At 39.6% G+C, this 21,537-nt stretch overlaps 1 protein-coding gene across 1 annotated transcript in view; it reads left to right on the forward strand.

The window, feature by feature from the left end:
* Positions 1-21,537, forward strand: part of PELI2 (pellino E3 ubiquitin protein ligase family member 2) — a 207,564-nt gene that overhangs the window by 51,560 nt on the left and 134,467 nt on the right. The window contains exon 2 of the mRNA XM_049899406.1: positions 16,551-16,680. Within this exon, the coding sequence (XP_049755363.1) occupies positions 16,551-16,680 (130 nt within the window). The remainder of the gene's footprint in view (positions 1-16,550; positions 16,681-21,537) is intronic.

The following is a 21,537-nucleotide window of genomic DNA, read 5'->3' on the forward strand; positions in this document are numbered from 1 at the left end:
ATGTGTGTATGAGGATGTGTTCTGTTTTTTCCTGTCTTTGTGGAAATATGTATCTATTAAAGATACTAAGCTATTGCCAAATTATTGCAATTTTTTTTGCTTTTGTCGGATGCATAATTTCACAATTTTTGATATGCCACAGTTTCAGATTTTTATGTATTCGGATGTACCAAGTCTTCCTAATTTTTTTCCACTGCTTTTATGTTTAGAACATTATTCTGGTTTCAAGAACAAGATAATCAATTCTGTTTTCTTCTTAGTTTTATGACTTTTTTTCGCATTTCTGTTTTTAGTACTTTGGAATTTATTTTGTGGTGGAATATAAAATGAAGCTCTCAACACTTTTTTTTTCTTTCAGAGTCACTAGTCAGTTTCTCTAGCACAGCTGACCAAATAATCCAGTCATCTCCCCAGTGACTGATGGTACTTTCTTCATCTTACATTACGGTCTCTGATTTGCATATCTCTAATGGCCAGTGATTGCAAGCATTTTCTCATGTGCCTGTACCTCATTGACTAGAATATCTTCTTTGCTGAAGTGTCTGTTCATATTCTGTGCCGATTTTTTAGTTGGATTATTTTGTCTTTTTGTTGTTGAGGTGCTATGTATTCTATAGATTTTAGATTCTTGTCAGATGTCATAGCCAAAATTTTTTTCCCAGTCTGTAGGTTCTCTCCTTACTTTTTTGGTGAAGTCTTTTCATGAGCATAAATGTTTAATTTCTAGGAGCGCTCAGTCATCTAGTTTATCTTTGGGGTTTGTGCATTGTTAGTTATGGTTCGTATCCTATTTATGCCATGTATTAGGGCCCCTAGAGTTGTCTCTATTTTTTCTTCCATGATTTTTATCGTTTTAGGTTTTATATTTAGGTCTTTGATCCATTTGGAGTTAGTTTTTGTATATGGTGTGAGGAATGGGCCCTGTTTCATTTTACAAATGGACGTCTGGTTTTGTTCTTCTTCAGTAATGCTTTGCTTATCCAGGGCCTCTTTCCTTTCCATGTGAAGTTGGTGATTAGTTTTTCCATCTTGTTAAAGCATGCTAGTATTTGGATCGGGATTGCATTGTATCTGTAGATTGCTTTTGGTAGAATTATATTACTTTTTTGTGTAAGTATTCAAGGCTCTGTTTCTGGGGGGTGGGGGTTCTTCTGTTCCATTGGTTTGTGGTTTTTGTTCTCAAGTAATACACTGTTTTAATTATTGTAGTTTTGTATATCCCTGTCTAACAATGAATAGCCATTATTCCTGTTTTAGTCTATTATTTAGTCTAAAACTTTCAGAATGATGTTTAATAAAAATTAAAATTGTGGACATCCTTGTTTTGCTCCTGATTTTTAATACAAATATCTTCATAGTTTTACTTTTAAATAATTATGTAAAAGAAACATTCTTTTATTCTTGGCTCTTAATTTTTCTTAAAAACATTAATCTGGCAGCCCATAAAACACAATGAGACTAAAGGGGCACACCAGCCTAAAGGCAATGGCTAAGGGCAGGAGGGGACAAGAAAGCTGGTAATAGGGAACCCAAGGTTGAGAAGGGGAATGTTGACATGTTGTGGGGTTGTTAACCAATGTCATAGAACAATATGTGTACTAACTGTTTAATGAAAAGCTAGTTTGTTCTGTATACTTCATCTAACATACAATAAAAAAGATAGAAAAACAAAATCTGGAATGGACACAGAATTTTATCAAATGCCTTTTCAGAATCAGTAATAATTCTAAATTTGGAAGTTTATCGAATGAATTTTTGTAGGTGTGAATCACACTTTGCTAGTAACTTGGACTGCAAATTCCAAAATGTTGTCCCTAGACAAAATGCTTTGGGCCCAATCACAATGTATTTTTCAATGCTGGAATATTTTCTTTCCCTCAGATGGCAGTAGATTATTTTCTTAATTACCAGATGGAGAGAAAAACATCTTCAAGCAGAAATGTGAAGTTTGAGAATGTCTTCCAGTCCCTGGCGTTAGTCCGAGGAGCTCTTTTAGAAACATAATGTTTTAAACCTGTCAAATTCTAGAAACCCTGAGGGCAGAATTGAACTAGGATTCAGGATCTGTGTATTGCCATTACTACTGATTGGCCGTGTAAAAATGGCATGGGAGGGGTGTCATCTGAGGACCTTTTTACTTCACAAGGGGAGGGAGAATCAAGGTCAACAGCCCCAGGCTGATTCTTATTAGATGAATGTCAGAGGTGCCTCTCTCTTTGCCATCCTTACCAGTTCCAAAATGAACCGTCCCTCACACGGAACTCTCTACTTCTCTGCTGAGTTCAATAATTTGTTGCAGTGGGCACACACAACTCACAGACCGTATTCACAGTGATAGAGTTTATTAGGGAACAAACAGGTTACAACTCAGGTTCAGGAATGCTCAGGATACAGTTCTTCCATCAGGACAGTCTCTTCTCAGCTGTGCTTGCAGACATGCCTCTTCCTAGCCCTTCCACCTCTGCCCTGCTCTGGCAAGTGTAACAAAGCCCTTTTAGCTCTGCCAGCAAGTGTCCAGAGGCACCCCACTCCGCCAGTAAGCCTTGGCCCAAAGGCACTCAGCTGTAGCTCCGTGGGTTGGCAAACCTAGCTCTACCAAGTGTTTAAAGACACCCTATTCTCGCCAGCAAGCCTCCTGCCCAAGGCCGTCAGCTCTCTCTTGCAGTGGGCCAGGAAACCCACTGTGCTGCCTCCTACTGGTCTCTCCTGTTGCTATTTCTCTGCCACCACTTCTCACTGTCTTCAGTATTTTAGCTTGCTCTCTCAGTCTCTTGATTCCTGGAGGGTCTCAGTGCAGGGATCCCAAGTCCAAAGGACACACTCTGCTTCTGGCTTTTATTCCTTGGTGGTGCCGAAATCCTCTCTTCCTGTCTCTGGGTTGGATCGTTTTAAACCTAGCAGGATGACAAAACTGACCAATCCCTTCATTAGAGTTCATAGACCTTATTTGTGTGGTCCCACCCGCACATAGGTGCCCTGAACTTTATTTGCATTGTTAGCAAGCTACTCAATTCCCTTGACAGGCCACACTTACCTTATTTATATAGTCCCACCCAGTCACTTGAGTGGGAGTTACAAGACCATGGCAGGAAAGACCTTACAAAATGATCCATCTCACTGCAGGCTGTGTGACCTGGAAGAAGTCTCTTCACTTGTTTTATGCATGAGCATCTATACCAATACTGTCCAATAGAATGTTCTGCAATTATGGAAAATTCTTTATCACTACGGTCCAAAGCTGCTAATTACATGTAGATGTCATGCACTTAAAGTATGGTTAGTGTGAAGAAATGAATTTTAGTTTTATTTCATTTTAATTAGTTAATGTTTTGAAATAGTTACATGTGGCTAGTGTCTACCACAGAGTTCCTGGGCAGTGCAAATGGTTAATATGCTCTGTTGCTAATCAAAAGGTTGGAGGTGCCTCAGAAGAAAGCCCTGGCAATCTACTTCTGAAAAATCAGCAATTGAAAGCCCTTTGGAGCATAGTTCTACCCTGACACACATGGGGTCACCATGCATTGCAATCGACTCAACAGCAGCTGGTTTAGTGTCTACCATATTGGACAGTGCAGATGTGTACAAAGCGTCAGTTTCTCTCTAAGGTCATTTGTTGCTGGCAAACCCTGCGCCTCTCTGAAGATGGCCAGAAATCCCCCAAGAATCTTACATTTCTAGAATTTTTAAATTAGATATTGAGGATTTGGGAAGAAAGCCTCTGATATATTCTGATTCTTGAATTCTTTGTAGCATGCTGCCTGTATTCAAATTATATACATAACTATGTATGCGGCCATTGATAACACCGAGTATCTATGTAAAAACAATATTCATAATTGACAAGTTAATGTATTTTCATGGAGAATCGGAACCATTGTTTTTTTTTTCTTTTTGCAGTTGATGGGATAATGTTCCAAACCAAAATTGACTTCTAGGTAATATGCTCCTATAGCCCTAAAAGGCTGGTTGTTAGAAAAATCATTTGTTGCCGAGAGACTCAGAACTGCTTTTGTGTAATTGACCTGAACCACCTACTACTTTGCTGCTGTTAGAAAATGTAGCTTTAAAGAGTGTTTCCATTTCTCGACGTGCAGTTGATTTTCTGTAAATTTTTACTTCTAGTATTTCCTAATCTCATAGATCAGCTATTAGTTATGTGTAGGTGTTCTGGAAATAAAAAAATCATCTTCATAAAATTTATCTGAAAGGGAGTGAATCCATGCAGCATCAGTATGCGTGATGTAAAGCCATGATGGCTTTATGCTTTGTAGTTCATTACAAAGTATTTAAATTTGGTATAAATCACTCCATACCAAAAATAAAAAAATAAAAAAATTCTGCCCTTGGTAATATATCTTTGTAATAAATTGTCTTGAGAATTTATTGTTGCATACAATATCAACTGAGTATCTCATTAGTAAGTAATTTGTCAGGACATTGCTCAGCAATGTTCACTGTTGGTTTTGCTTGCTCTGGCATGTCTAGATTTCCAGGAATTTGTAAAAATTCTCTATACATACTTTAAATGTTGAAATTTAAACATGCATTAGTGCAAATCCCTCCAGGAGTAGTCGGAGAGGCATGACGTGGAATTAAAAAAAGAAATGAGATTAGAAATAATCCTTTTAGTAGTTGGGAATAGTTATAAGTTATGATAGAGCAGAGATTCCAGAGCTAGTTTCAATTTCTGGCTTTAATAGTTATTCTCAAACTTCGGGCTAGTAATCAGATTTGTGTGTGTGTGTGTGCTATCAAGTTCTTTATTTGAAACGTCCGTAGCTTAATACACATTAGATGGTCAGCCTACTGCTAGTAAGATGCTGCCTTTTAGGCAGCCTTTAAGGTGCCGGCTTTTTAGAGGCCTCTTACTGTAGTAGAAATGGTTTATAAACACGTTTAAAGGAATCAGCGCTTTGCCAAATAATTACTATTTCTGCCGTAATTCCTTCATATCTAACTTGCACTGTTAGTGGTTAAAACCTTTGTATATGTACATCATTTGGGTTGTTTGAGAGACCTCACATTTTAATTGACTCGATGATTTATCGAAAAGAAGCATAAAAAATGGACAGTTTGATATTGGCACCCCTCCTATAATAAGTATGCACATTTAAAATCCCATTTTCTGGTAGCTAATTTAAAAAGGAACACATTTGGAATTATTTCTGATTTTTGACTTTTCCTTCTGAATAAGTGTCTTTTATATATAAAACTTACAATGGGATTGAAACTGTGAAAAACGATATATTTGATATTTGATAGCTGTTTAGCCCAATGCCTTCAGGTACTGAGGGAGCTTCATAAGTTAATTTGCCCTTGAAATACAGAGAGTATCAGCTGATTGTTACCATCTGATGCCGTGTAACAAATCATCCCCAAACGCTGGGGTTTAAAGCAACGATTTATTCTCATGAATCAGTGGGTTGGCTGAGGTGGCCCTGCTTTATGCTGTGGTGGTGCGGCATTCCTTCAGGCTGCGTTTATGTGGTTTGGGTTTCCTCCAGGTGTCTCTCATCCTTCTTGGAATAGCAAGGCTAGCTGGGACATGTTCTCCTTATGGCTGTGGCAGAGATGCCAGAGGATAATCCCAAATGCCAAGCACATTTCAAACCTCAACCCACATCACATTTGTTAAAATCCCACTGGCCGAAGCAAGTCACATGGTCTAACCCAGAGACCAGGGCAAGAAGCTAACTGGAACTTTGTAAACTTACATGCAGAGGGTATGTATGTATTCAGGGAGGGGCGAAGACCTGGGGCCAAGAATTCAGTGCACCACATACAGCTTAATAATTGTACTACATATTGATGCAGCTATCTTAATTTAACCTACAAACCCACTTCCGTCAAGTCAGTTCTGACTCATAGCGACCCCAAGGGTTCCTAAGGGTGTACATCTCTACGGAAGCAGGCTGCCACCTCTTTCTCCCGTGTTGCTGCTGGCGGTTAACGGTCAGTCACTTTAACCACTGTACCACCAGGGCAGAGAGGCTAAAATTGGCAAATGTTAAAGTGATGAAAAAGGAATATGTGGGATTTAATCTGTTTTTCAGAGTTATTTATTGATGGAATATGTAAAAAAAATATGGAATGTAAGACTGTGCTAATTTAGGGCTAAGATACTATGACAGGTCTTTACCTTGTTGTTGTTGAACTATATCAAATCTTGTACTATATCAAATCCAATTCTTGCTGCAGGTCCCCCCACCCCCACTTGGTGTGATATTTTCTCATTTTGAAATAGAAAATTATTGCAGGATAATACCTAAAAAATAATTTTCACTCATGGGGCAAAAAATAGATTCTTTAATACATAGTACTAATATCATATTGATATGTACTTAATCGAAGATATTTTGGACTCCTAGAGCCAACAGCAGAATAAAAGAAATAGCCTTCAGTGCTTTAAGGGTAACGTAAATAGCTTTCCGTAGTTCTGGTACTTTGCCTACTTTCAAGTGTTCAGTGAAAAAAATGCTCTGCTGTTGGCCCTTCAGCAACACTCAAAGATTCAGTATAGTAAAAAAAAAAAAAGGTATCTTGTATGATTCAGTGCCAGCTTCTATTTGAAATGTGAAAGAGAAGAGAAAGACCTCAAAGAAGCAAATAGCTCTATATTAGATAATATTATTCTTTTCATAAACAGTTTTTTTTGTTTTTTTATGGTAGACTGGATTTGCCTTGCAGGTTGTTTTCTTTTGTGTGGCCTGTTCGGAGGAATCAAGTAGGGAGGTGTGAACCTCGAGAGTCGGTAGGAATTGAATAAAAGCAGGAAAGAACAGAGTGATTGTCCAGGGGTCAGTACAGGTGTGGTGCTAATAAGGCTGGGGTCGGGAATAAGGGCCTCTCATGATCTAGTTAGCCTTGCCCTTACCGCCCAACACCACGCTGCGCCAGAACCCAAACCACAGAATATCAACCCTTCCTGCTTTATGGAGAAGGAAACTGAGATTCTGAGAAGCTAAGGGTCATGTGCAAAGTCATATATGGGTTTGAAGGCAGGGCCAGAATCTAGACTTCCTCTTGCCTTCACCCCATTCCTCTTGCTGCAAGAGGGCTGAATGAGAGTGTGTCAATGTGTAAACCCAGGAAGAACAGTTTAAAATCTACTGGTAATGGATGCAGCACTGTGTTCCTGATTTAAAGAAGTTTTTTAATGCTTAGCCTTGGGAAATAATTCTGGTATGGGAAAGGTAGAAAACCTCAAGGTAAGAAAAAAGCAACCTGAAAGTGTAGCTGCCACATCTCAACTGCCATAAATATTTGAGAGTTTTTTTTTTAGAACTGTAGCTGTGTATAAAAGCAGGTAGTTAAAACAGCAACAACAACAAAGAACAAAAACAAAAAGCAGGCAGTGAAGCCATAGAAGCACCTCCTCAGTCATTTGTTAAAGGAAGCCTTGATAGGAATAACGCTTGTATTTTTGTGCTATTTCCAGAAGAAACCATTTGCAAAGGAGAGGCCTACTTGCAAACTTGCAGATGAGGGCTTGGAGAATGAAAAACTAGCAAAGACAATTTTGTGGTATTGGTTCATTGTAACTGTGTATCTATGCTGGTGTAGAACTAATGGTGTTCTTATTTTCCTCAAATAAACTTTAACCTGATAGACTGTTTCTCACTTTATTTTACTTTGTATTTAGATAGGAATTGAAAATGTAGGATGATATAAAATATTTGAGGCATCACAAAATATGGAAGCTTTTTAAAACGAGGTGAATAGTACTTTTTTCCTTTCCAAAGGTGGTGGTGGTGGTTGTTAGGTGCTGTAGAGTCGGTACCTACTCATAGCGACCCTATAGCACAGAGTAGAACTGCCCCATAAAATTTCCAAGGAAGAGCTACGTACCTTTTGGCCAGCAGCTGAGCTCTTAACCACTAGGCCACCAGGGCTCCAAAGGTAAATGTAGAAAAAAATTTTCAGTTTCCTTACAGGGCAGTATTTTAGTTATCATCCTGTTGCTGATTTCTAACATAATTACATTGTGATCAGAGAACACAATGTTTATGATTTCAGTCTTTCGATATTTCTTGAGATTTGGTTTATGGTCCAGTATATGATCAGTTTTTGAAAATGTTCTGTGTGCTTGAAAATAATTTGTAATCTGCAGTGTTGAGTTCAGTGTTCTATGCATGCTCATTTGGTCAAGTTTCTTAATCATGTAGTACAACTCTCCCATAATACTTACTGATATTTTTGTTTGCTACTTCCGTTACTTATGAAGAGAGGTATATTAAAATCTCCTACTATGATTATGGATTTTTGCTCTTATATTTGTATCAATGTTTGCTTTATGTGTTTTGAGCTGTGTTACTAGGAGTATACTAATTTGAAATTACTATCTTCCTAGTAAGTTAAACCTTTTTATGAAATCACTTTTTATCTCTAGAAGGGCTCTTTTTATCTGATGTTAATATAGTGACACCAGCCTTCTTTTGGCTAGTATTTGCATGGTGTGTATTTTTTCTATCCTTTTATTTTTCACCTTTTTTTTTTTTTTTTTTTGCATATAGTTTTGTAAACAGCATGTAGTTGGATTTTTTTGTTTTAAATCTGACAGTCTTTAAACTGTTCATATGTAATGTGATTATTTGACATATTTCTGTTCAAATCTACTGTCTTATTTATATTTTCAGTTTGCTCCCCTTTTATGTTCTGATTCTCCTATTCCCCTTTCTTTTAGACTGATTATATTTTGTTGTTCCTGTTTTCTCCCTGTACTAGTTATATTGTTTTATTTGTTACCTTAGATATTAAAACACAGCTTCCTTAGCTTATCAAAGACTAATGTCAATCAATACATTTACCCTCTTTATTCCTGAATAATAGAATGATCTTAAACCAAAAACCCATTGCTGTCGAGTCTATTACAACTCATAGTGGCCCTATAGGACAGAGTAGAACTGCCCCATAGAGTTTCCAAGGAGTGCCTGGTGGATTTGAACTGCCACCCTTTTAGGTTAGCAGCCATAGCACTTAACCACTCTGCCACCAGGGTTTCCGGAAAGATCTTAGGACACTTAAATTATATTTGTTTCCTTCCATTTTATATGCTGTTGTCATGTATTTGAGTTGCATATTTCAAAGAATCCCACAAACAATATTATTGTTTTGAACAGCCAACATTCAGTTAGAATTACTTTCGTGTTTACCACTTTATTTTTCTTTACTTCTTGCAATTCAGACCCAACCATATGGGGTCTTTTTCTTTGTCCCTGTAGTATATTCTATAAAACTTTCTTTAGTGTGAGTCTGCTGTTAAAGACTTTTAGTGTTTTGTTTTAACTCCTGTGGTTTCTTTGATGATTTTCTCTTTGTTCCTCTTTATTTTAACTATAATGTATCCAGGACCGTATGGGTTGAAGAATTCTTGGTATGGATACTTAGGAAAAGGCTGCATTGCTCTGTGTAGATTCCAGTATTGGCTCCCCCATTTTTTGGCAGTGTGACTTTAGATGCATCCATTTAACCTAGATGTTCCTCATCTCTGGATAATAGTACTTGCTTTATAAAGTTTGTGAGTATGGAAAGCATTTAATACAGAGCCTGGTTCATAGGAAGCTTTTAGCAGAATTAGTGAATAAATTAAATTAAAATTAAAAAGAACAAACAAGATTATAAAGCTCACAGATATAAGCAGAAGTTGTTTACACTTTCTTCTTTTTGATTATATCTTGATTCATAACCAAAACCAAAACCCACTGCTGTTAAGTTGATTCCCACTCAGACCGACCCTATAGAAGGTCACGATTTCAGCCTGCTCTTCTGTTAATGACAGTAAGAAGTTTGTTTTAGGGGTATGCCTGGAGGGGGCAGTGGGAGCTGGAGAACCTGTGTTGGGAAATCAGGCTTGGATATGTTGGGGGACAGTGTATGGAAAGGATATCACCCCTTTCAGTGGGACCAGAAGCTGCTTGTGGTTCTGGCCTGAGGGTAGCCGGTGGGGTGGTCAGAGAGTTGCATACTCTGCCCGCCCCCAGCTCTTTAGTTTACTCCTTTGCTTCTCTTCCCAAGCCAAAACCCAAACCCATTGCCATCAAGTCAGTTCTGACTCATGACAACCCCACATGTCCAAGTAGATTGCATGCCATAGGATTTTTTACTTATGGAAGTAGATTGCCAGGCCTTTCTTCTGCAGCAACACTGGGTGGATACAAACTGCCAACCTTTCAGCGAGTAGTCGTGCACAAACTCTTTTACTACCTAGGGACTATTCCCTTTTCCAGCACCTAGCTTTTCTTTAAATTTTAACTCTGTATTTTTTTTCCTGAAAACCTACTTGATTGCCTTTTGAAAGCAAAATGGATCCTTTAATACTAGTCTATAGTGTGAGCACTTCTCTTTTTACCTCCAAATAAAGCCAGCCCATGGTAGAGAAAGCAGAGACTCTGGAGCCACATTCCGTTCTCTGCCATCTAACTGCTTGTATGCATTTGGGCAAGTCACAGTCCATGTCTGGCCTCTAGTTTCTCACCTGTAGACTGAAGATAATACCAGCTACTTCCAGGGTTGATGTGAAGATTAAATGTGGTAACACATGTATATGAAAGAACCAGTTGTAGCTCTTCACACTCAGTTGATGCTTGAGAAACATTCACTGAATCTGAGTTTCTGATGCCTTCACCCTTCTTAGACAAGATACTCATATTTTAATTGGATGAAATGTCTTCTCTCTCCATATTGAAGCACCTGAAAAGAGGTTGGACATCGCTTTTTAAAATTGGATCTATAACTTTGTGTTGGTCTCTTCGTGGTTGAAGAAACTGAGGCCCATTTTATTTATGGTTTAGGTAAGTTCACAGTAGGAGCTGAAGCTAGAATTCCTATATGTCCTGTTCCCCAAACCAGTATCATTGTTCCACAATAATGTGATGACTGTTTCATTGAGTGTTCCCTTTGCTTTAAGGTACCATGCGGGGGTGAAGGGGGGTTGCAAAGAAAGAAGAAACTTCTCAAAGAGCACCCAGTCCATATGGTGTAAGATAAATGGAAGATTGCTTTGTGTTTTCACACAGGCCTGGTATAGAAGACTATATGGAGACTGCCCTTTATTAAGATCCTACAACTTGAACCACATGTAGGACGTGCCAATACATAGGCCGTCAAACACACCGGGGCAGTGTCCTGATTCAGAATGTATTGTTCCGACTTCTTCCAGTGTGTCTGTAACTCACGTCCATTAGCATTAATCAGTATTGTTTTATAACTGTTACCTTGTCTGTCTGCTTCACCTACAGGATGTCTTTTTGTACCCTTCCTCCCTTGGCACCTAGCCCTGGACTTATGCCATGCACTGGATACATTCCTGAATGAATATATATATATACACACATATATGTTTCCATATTTGGTAGGTTTTAAAATAGCTACTTGGAGGAAAGACTGTTCCCAATCAGAAATGGGGAATTGAGAATCTTCATTTTAAGGCCAGGCCTAGGAAGATTTCCTCAATGAATTGATGCTTAAAAAGCTGCAGCAGCTAGCCAGGTTATCCTGAAAGGGGATAGACTGTGTCATGGTGCTGCTCTAATAAGTTCTCTGGCAGAAATCAAGGTCTGCTATTTATTTTTGAGACTCTGCAATATACAGCATTTCTTAGGTATGGGATTAAACATCGTTGTGTCCCTGGGCTTTACTGTTCATTTGGGAGTGTGTGATAAGTGATAAGGGAGATGGGACTGTAATGACATGACAAGGATGGTTTATGTGCATTTCTTAAACACAGTTGCAGTAGTGCATTTACGTGGTTAGTAAGTGTGAGCTCATTGCAGCGGTTCACCAGACTCTCTGAGAGCCCTGTCTTCAAGCCTTTTGTGTCTCTGGTATCACTGTCCCGTCCATCTGCAGCACACTGTCTGCTTTGGTTATGGCACTCGCTTGCGATTTTTTTGGTGCACGTGCCAGAAGTGTTGCTTTCAAGGCAGGGGCGAGCCTTCCTTGTGTGATGAGAAGGCAGGCTGCCCTGGAACAAGGTCACTGGATGCCGACGCAGCTGCACGTCTGGAGCACGCCAGCCTGTCTCCTCTCCATTCCATGTCGATGCTGCCAGATGAGTTCAGGCTAGTTAAGATCAAATGTGATGTCTCCAGACTGTGACGGGGAGCCCCTAACACCCCCTCGCTCACTGTCATTTCCTGTGGAAAATTCCTTTTGACAAATGCATTTGTGGGTGGCAAGCATCTTCTCAAGAGTATATCTTTGTGTCGTGTGCCAAAAATGCCTTGAATTTAAAAATGGTCAGTGTTATTTCTACTAGAGAGAGTATGAAATTTGGAGGCAGACAAAACTAGGTTTGGTTTCGAGTCGTAGCTGAGGAAGCCTCATATCTCTCAAGTGGGAGTTCTAGCACCTCCCTCATGGGGTTTCTTGGCACATAGTAGGTGCTTAGTAAATGTTATTAAAGTAACATTAATATGTGAACTCTACATTTTAAATTAAAAAACCACACACACACAAGTCTGTATTACTTCGAGAGCTCTCTTACACGTTTTCTATTGCCCTTTGCAGCTTCCAAATACCTTTACTACTAAGACCAGCTATTTACTCTGCATAGATGAAGAGTTAAATTTTCATAACACATTTACTAAAGAAGTGCATGCTCTCAAGACTCCAGAATTAAAAAAAAATAATAATAAAGTGAAGCTTGAAAGGCAGCTTGTGGGTTTGAATCAGAGTACTCTGCTCAGCAGCCGAAATAGGTGTGTCAGCAGCACTTAGAAATTTTATTTCTGCACACTTATTGCCTGAAAAGGTTGCCATGCTGGGGGACATTCTGACCTCCTTTTGTGGAACAGTAACTTTTTGCCTCCCTAAGCAGAATTTCATCTTTATGTGTCGGTTGTATCCCATAAAAAGGATCCTTCTGCCATTTAATCAGCTGGATGTTTCTAGTGCCTGTTCTGCACCCCAAGGTATGCTGTGCCAGATGATGGGGACTTCCTTGGACTTCACAGTCAAGGGGAAAGAGGGACTAGACTGGGAGGTAGGGAAGGGAGGGGAAGATTCCATGATAGTTTTCAAGAGGAGGTGACAGTGTTTGACTTGAATTAGATCAGGGAAAAAACACAGAGGCGCTGAGGCAGTGGGGAGGAAGACTGCGGTGAAGGGGCTTGAGGCTTGTTGTTCCAAAAGTATCTATTACTGTTTAACCAACAACCCCAAAACTTAATGACTTACAATGACCAGTTAATTTATCTCATGATTTTGTGGGTCAGGAATTAGGGCATTGCTCAGCTGGGCATCTTCCACCCCAATGTGGTATCAGCTGAGGTCACTTGGTGACAGATGATGGATGAGCTGTATTGGAGGGTCCCTCACATGTCTGGTGCCTTAGCTGGCATGGCTGGAAGGCTAGAGTGCCTACATGTGGCCCCTCCAGCATGAGGGTGTCAGGGTAGTCACGTGTCTAACATGGCAGCTCAGGACTCCCAGGAGACCCAGGCAGAGGCTGCAAGTTTTGTTTTGTTTTTTTTGATCAGACCTAGCTCTGTACATTTCAAAATGTTACTTCCTCTGCACCGTGTTGTAAGCAAGTGACCACGGCCAGCCCCAGTTCAGGGAGAAGTCATGAGGAATTTACAGCCATCTTGAATCCACCACACTTGAGTTCCTTGATAGGCGAGCCATTGGGAGACCTTAAGGAGAGAAGGTTGGATGGGTTGAGTGCATAACATACGATCAAGTATACTTTCAGATTTGGAAGCAAAGATTAAAAGATAATAGGTTGAAGAGTCAGTAGGTATTGGAAAAGGGATAGTGGGCGTGGAATACTTTTTTCAAGATTCTTGGTTGTGAGAAGATGGGAACAAGAGTGGAGACACAGAGTGAGGCTTAGGGTTGGGGCATGTTTGCCTGTTTCTGATTTGTTTGATTGTCAGATGGATGAGGTCACCCCTCCTTAGACAGTTTAGAATCATGGGTACTCTTAACCAACCTCTGGGATGTTAAACATTGTTGAAATTCTCTCTCCTCATGTATTTGGTGATGAGGCTTTCTTTCTCCTGGTCCTTTTGCTGATGTGACTTAAAAAAAGCTTAACCTAATTAGAAACTTGTCTCATCTTGACACTGTTTTTTTTTTCCTTTTTCCTTAATTATTTCCAATAGGGTTTTTCACTGATCATCACCTGATATAGATAATCTGTAAATAGACTGGCATATTACTTGCTTAACCTCAATATCTGTGCCTCTACACATAGGCGATTTAAATTAAAACATTTCTGCATGTGTTAAGGTTGACATTTCTTTGTATTAGATAACTTTTTTTTGGTTGTAAGTAGCAGAAACCAACCTGAGTTAGCCGAAGCTAGAAAGAATTTCATAAACAGTGTCAGAGTACATCTGCAGTAGTGGCCCTCCACGATCGATTCTTTTTCCATCTCTTTTTTGCTGCTTGTCTCTGTCCATCTGCATCATTCTTCGATTTCTCTGCTTCTTCATTCGCATAACGGATTGTAACATCCCCTACTCCTGAGTTCACAGTTTATATATAGCTCCACCCACCCAGAGAGACTGGCTGGTTGTCTCTCAGTTTTGTATTTTCAGGGATGAGAGTGTCATTGGCTAGCTTAGGCTGATGTCCCCCTCTGGACAGTCAGCTCCAGGGTGGCCAGAAGGATGCAGGCCCAGTGATTTCATTCAAGTGTGGTACTGGAGCTTACCTTTGGAGTTAAGGGATGGATCTGCAGTCACGAGCAGATGCCCTAAAGTGTCTGTCATATGCTTACTAGGCTGAATCCTGTTTTCTAGAAGTGTGTAGCTGAGAGAAGTGGCTGGGTGGTACAGATGATTAAGTGCTTGACTACTAGCCAAAGGTTGGCAGTTCGAGCCCATCCAGAGGCGCCTCAGAAGACAGTCCTGGTGACCTGCTTCCTTAAGATCACAGCCTTAAAAACCTTATGGAGCAATTCTGCTCCGCATGCCTGAGGTCACCATGAGTTGGAATAAACTGGACAACAACAACATAGCCAAGAGAAAAATGCAGCACAGAGCTGGGGAAAGGTGAGGGGCATAGGAAACCTTGCCAGGTCTTGTACGAATTACCGCCAGGCCACAGTGGTGAAAATGTTTCTCTAAATTGTTTACAGTCCTGGCTTTTTTGGTTCACATATGTTTCTCTTAGTGTCGGATGTTCATCTTGATTTAAGTGCTGTGGAAATGCATTAAAACAAAGTGTATTTAAAATCATTGTTTTACTCATAGATTATTTATAGCAGTGATCTCACGTGTGTTTAAGAAAATAATGTACATTGTTCTGATTTTGCTCAAGCAGAAGAAGAGGAATGAAACTTGAAACATCTTATTTCTTTATGCTAGAGACATTTTTATATAGCCAACATTCCTTTGTGATGGAGATGGAAACAGATTAAAAACATAGCAGGAATAATTTTGGGTGATAATTTAAATCCATTGTCATATGATAGCTACCAAATTGTAAAACAAACACACAAAACCCCTTTGTTTCAACGTTGACTCCACTGGGGTGGGCCTCACATCCCCTGTTTGCTGCACCAACCACCATGCTCTTCCTCTGAGTGAGACTAAAGAAGTGGTGAAAGCCCAGGGGTCTGCCTATAAGACCATTAGGGTGGGAGGAGCTAGTGGCCAAGAGGTCTGTCCCCTAGCTCTACTGTTCTGAGGGAGCTTTGGGATTAGCATATTTGTCCTTGTAAATTTTAAATGATCCTTTGCCTTTCTGCAGTTTAGTTCTTGAAAAAGGTTTCTGCCAAGTAAAGACAGAATAGTCACGTCAATATAGCAACATGGGAAAATAGAACACACAGAGTTAGAAAATAAAGCTGAAAATTGAAAAGCTAATTGCATTCTTGCAATTCTTATAAACACTGGTGTTAGTAAATACAGGAAATTTGCTTAAGGACATTTTATGTGTTCCAGGTGGCTTTTAAAGTTATTTGACAGTTTATGGACAAAAACTAATTGTTTTACTTTTGAGTCTTTTTATGGGCAACCTTCTTGTAGAGTCATAGTTTATATTTAATTTTTGCAATTTTTTTTTTTTGCTAACGTGACTGTAGGATTCAAGTAGAAATGGGAATGGATGTAGTGAATTCAGAACTTTTAAGAAAAGAAGCAACTACATTTGGTCTTACAAATAAAGATCCTACAGATAACATTAAAATGATTTGAGATTGAGAGATGAAGTTTAATTGGTATGCTGTTTTCTAACTAGTTCATTTAAAAATATTTCTCTGAGGTCCCTTAGAATGATGCTTACAGAATTGAGCCAGCACTACTATGGCCTCTGCAGAATACCCATTTGCTTACTTATACACTGCCTTTTACCAAAAAAGGTTTGAAGAGTCTGACTTTTTAGGCTAGGAAACCTTGTACCTCGCTGTTAAGTCAAGTTTCTGGAAGTGATTTGAGTTTTATTACAGCTGAAGTCTGTTTTGTAAACCTTTCCTTTAGTGGAGTGTTTAAGTGGGTAGTTCCTTATGACCAGTCCTGTCTTTTCCCTTATTTCATTGAAGCTTTTATTCTTAAAACTCTTGAAATTTGCAAATAAATGAACTCTTTCATGTCTGCTTATAGGTACAATGGTGCTCTACCTAATGGAGACAGAGGAAGGAGGAAAAGCAGATTTGCTCTTTATAAACGGCCCAAGGCTAATGGAGTCAAGCCCAGCACAGTCCATGTAATATCAACACCCCAGGCGTCCAAGGTATGTGGCAAATAGTGATGTGTTTATTCTTGGTCAACCTCTTTCTTTCCTTTTAGTCTTTTTTTTTTTTTTTAGGACAGGGTTTTCAACCATTAAACCTGTAACCCATTGCCGTTGAGTCAATTCTGACTCGTAGAGACTCTACAGGACAGAGTAGAACTGCCCATAGAGTTTCCAAGGAGCATCCGGTAGATTTGAACTGCCGACCTTTTGGTTAGCAGCTGTAGCACTTAACCACTACGCCACCAGGGTTCCCTTTCAGCCATTAAAACCAAACCTGTTGCTGTCGAGTCAATTCTGATTCATAGCAACCCTATAGGACAGAGTAGAAATGCCTCTTAGGGTTTCCAAGGAGTGCCTGGTGGATTTGAACTGCCAACCTTTTGGTTAGCAGCCCTAGCACTTAACCACTACACCACCAGGGTTCCTTTTAGCCATTAGGGGTTGGATATTCTGTTACGGGGGCTGTGCTGTGCATTGTAGAATGTTTAGCAGCACCCCCAGTCTCTACTCACTACATGCCAGTAGTTTGTTAACACACACACACATACACACACACTCCTATTGTGACAACCAAAAATGTCTCTAGACATTGCCAAATGTCCCCTGGCAGAGGGCAAAACCCCTCCCCCTATTCCTCCCCACTTGATCCTGTTACGAACTACTGCTTTAGGATATAATGGAGCCAGCATATATAGCAATGTGGAATAGTTCTGTTTGAAAGAGAAGTGGTATCCTAAAGTTGATATAAACCTTATCCTGATACAAACCTTATTAAGGTTTGTTATTTTCCTTCCATTAATTGAGTGCAGTGGGTGTTGACACATAATCTGCATGTACATGGAATTGAATTTGTGTGGTTATTAGAAAGATTGGAGGTAAACAGAGCTATGTGTTATAAAAAGTCTACCATACATATTTCCCCTCTCATAAATTTAAAGTGAATAAAATGCTCAATTTTTTATGATTATTTTCTTTGTTTTCTGACAGCTAAGTGAGAGAAAAACCCGAATTTCCATTCTGGTTAATGAATTTTGTCTATTAGATTTATGACAGTTTTTCTTTTAATTAAATAAATTCCTTAATTCGTGGTATAGTTTCCTTTTCTATAAAATAATTATACTTACCTGGAGTATTTTATATGGCCTTATGGCTCTACATATTTATTTATCATAATGGGTTTGAGGCATCTGGAGTAAATAAAATACTTGATTCCCATTTGTACTAAAAACCTAGGTTTAAAGAGAAATGAATGCCTTCACAGAAGCTCTATGATATTTATACTCAGCTTCAGAAAAATAGATCGTTTTTATTCTAAAATTTCCTATTGTTTTTGAAGCAGTGTCATGAAAAGAGCTTGCTGGAATGTACCTATTAGGATCGTCTTGTGTTAATGAGGAAACAATTAGATAGGAAAATATCAAACACTGAGGAAACAGGAAAGAATAATATTTATTGACTAACTTTCTGACTAGAGAAAAGAAAATAAGCAAAAGTTTTTAGGGAGAAAAAGGGAAGGGCACTTTATAAGGAAAACAAAGGAAACCCAGCCGTAAAAAGATTTTGAGGAAAGAAGGAGGTAAAATAGCAACAAAATCTTGGAAGGTCAAGGAGATTTTCTGAGAACATTTTATGATCCAAAAGTATTTGGTTCAGAAAGATACCAAGACAAATGTTTTTAATCATGTAATGAGTACAAAAAATGTCCGGTATGATAGATGTGGTTCTTATATTTTTGTCCGTTTGCTGACTTTTATCTTTCCTTTTATCTGGATCTGTACCTTTTTACATTTGTATTTTTATCTCATATTTTATATTAATACAGTGGCTTCAGGTATTTTTAAAACTTACTTTGATTACCCAGATTAATGGTATGATGTTGTTTTTGGTGTTGTTAAATGCCATCAAGTCAATTCTGACTGATAGCAACCCATGTAACAGAGTAGAACTGCCTCACAGAGTTTTCTAGGCTGTAATCTTTACAGAAGCAGGTTGCCAGGTTTTTCTCCCATGAAGCTGCTGGGTGGATTCGAACTACCAACCTTTCAGTTAGCAGCTCTGTGCTTAACCATTCTGTTACCAGAGCTCCTTCATAGTATGATAAATATGAAAATTAACTATGATTGGATGATCAGCGGCTCTACCTTATTCTCCACCACCGGCTTCAGCTGTAGCATTTTATGTCTTACCTTTATACACAGATTTTACTTCAGGATTTTTAGGCTATACATTTTTTGGTAGTTCTCTAAATCTGTGTTTTAAAATATCACCTAGGAATTGGGCAAATTGGGTTTTGGTTTTGATCCTCTCATCTTGTAAGCTGGGAAAAATACATTCTCAGGGCCTCAGTTTCCTCATTTATAAAATGAGTGAGTTGGCCTCAGACAGGAGTCATGTTGAATCAGGTAAGATACTTTGGTTATAAGCAATGATTGTCACTAAAAAAAAAAAAGGAGAAATTGGGATAGGGTAGGAGTAGCTCTCAGAATTGGGTGGGCGGGGGGAGTTGAACCAAGCAGGTTTTGTGAGAGAAGAGGAACCCTGGTGGCACAGTGGTTAAGAAGTAGGCTGTTAACCAAAAGGTTGGCAGTTCGAATCCACCAGCTGCTCCTTGGCAACCCTATGGGGCAGTTCTACTCTGTCCCGTAGGGTCGCTATAAGTTGGAATCGACTCAATGGCAGCAAGTTTTTTCACAGGCAAGAGAAGAGAACTGCCCTATCAACAGGAATTAGCCATGGGTGTTATTTCAAGGGTGTTATAAAATTACTTGGCTCCAGCCACCTTCTAATTCTTTTAACGGTTTTAAGTTTTCAGGAGAGAGAATCTGATAGGCCCAGCTTGAGTCTGCCAACCATGACCGAGGAAGATGGGTAGACCAGACAAATTTATTGTGAGCAACCACCCCATGTAGCCTTTATCTTATTCATCTCCGTTGAAGTTCATCTCATCTATGTTGAAGGCCTTGTGCATAGTAGATGCTGAGTAGTGGTTTGTACAGTGAATGAGTGCTAAACCTACCCTTTCTGTCCTCCCTGATCCTAGGACCTTAGCCGTAAATCCTTCACTCTTTCTGTTCCCTCTCAAACTCTCATCCCTAACCAGCTTGGCCCTGCCCCTCTTGCTGCCAACTGTTTTATCAGTCCCGTCTACTTTGGATTCCCATTCATTTGTGAACAGAGTCCCTTTCTATTTAACCTTGTCTTCAAAGTACTCCTCTTAACGCCTCACCTTACCTAAATGCTGTTTTATTCCCCTAATGTACTCTTTTTTCCATCTCTTCCGGTCCATGGAACTAAAAGTGATTTCATTCTTGCCACTTCCATTCCAGTCTCCTTTTTTAAACCCTACATTATCAATTCAAGTAACCTTTCCTCCAACTTCTACTGGCCTTGCAGACCTTTGGTTCTCTCTTCCATGTGGTTCAGTGGCTTCAGTACCTACCCCAATCTCTGTCTTCCCCCTTCCCCGCCTCTATAAACCGTACACTGGCATCCATGGTGGTGATCATTTCCACCCCATGGCTCATGGTGCTTTAAAGCTCTCAGTTTCAGAAAGTGTCACTTGTGTTCCATTTTCCTTACCATCATAGTACACCATACAGCCCATCATCACTTGAAAGTGTCTCACCACCAGGATCACAGACTCTGAAATTCTCCCCTGACAATGAATCTCCATTTCATTGTTGTTGTTAAGTGCATTCAAGTCAGTCCTGACTTACGGCAACCCCACGTGTGCAAGTAGAACTGTTCCATAGTGTTTTCAAGGCTGTCTTTCAGAAGAGGATTGCCAGGCCTGTCTCCCAAGGCACCTTTGGGTGGGTTTGAACCTCCAGGCTTTCAGCTAATAGTTAAACGCTTAACCATTTGAAACACCAGCTCATTGAACTTGTATGTATATGTATAGCCCAGTGCTGTCGAGTCGATTCCGACTCAGCGACCCTATAGGACAGAGAAGAACTGCCCCATAGAGTTTCCAAGGAGCGCCTGGCGGAATTGAACTGCCAACCCTTTGGTTAGCAGCCATAGTGCTTAACCACTATGCCACCAGGGCTTCCGTGTGTGTGTGTGTGTGTGTGTGTGTGTGTGTATGTATGTATATATACTTTCACTGAGTTTCTTATCTCATCAGCCCTTTAGCCTTTCCTTATTTGCCAGGGTTGTTAGCCCACTTGGCTTCCAGTTATGTGTTGTCTCTATCCCAGATTCCATTTCTCTGCTGGCTTTTGACACCCTTTTCTCATGAGTCTCTGGCTCTCGGCCTTTCCCTAGCCCTGGTGGACTGTGTTTCTTGCTGCTCACTCCGAAGCCCTTCAGAGTGCCAGAGTATTATCCTTTACCATCTGCTCTGGTTTTTAGCCTTTGATGTTTATGTGCTATATGTGGTAGTACTTGGCAAAAATGGTTTGACTTGAATTGACAATAGTCTGTCATTCCTTAAATTTCTGATTCTGCAATATTGGTAATAAAAGAGTTTTCTTTGGTTGGAGTTGTAAAAGCAAGACCTCGAAGAGTAGATGTGACTATCACTATAGTTTGAGCATGTTGCCTTTTGGCTGTGTTGTTTCTTCTTTCTGTCATAACCAGAGCTCCATCCTCTCTGGGCTCAGAACAGAGTGTGCTCCTTTGCTGGTGATAGTGGCAGCCTGGGAACTGGAGTCTCCTGTACCTGCCAGTGTCCAAAGTAGGTTAGACGAGGGTGGCAAGTGTGTGCTACTGTTGCGTAATCTCTATTTGTGTACATATTTGCTCTTGGAATAATCCTCACAGGTGTTTCTCTAATTGTATAATGTGTTTTTTTAAAAAATCAAAAGTCCTGTTTTACATGTGGCAATTCTATTAGGTAGGCATAGGGCCTTA

Source organism: Elephas maximus, chromosome 10 (assembly GCF_024166365.1).
Source record: "Elephas maximus indicus isolate mEleMax1 chromosome 10, mEleMax1 primary haplotype, whole genome shotgun sequence".
Taxonomy (NCBI): Eukaryota; Metazoa; Chordata; class Mammalia; order Proboscidea; family Elephantidae; genus Elephas; species Elephas maximus.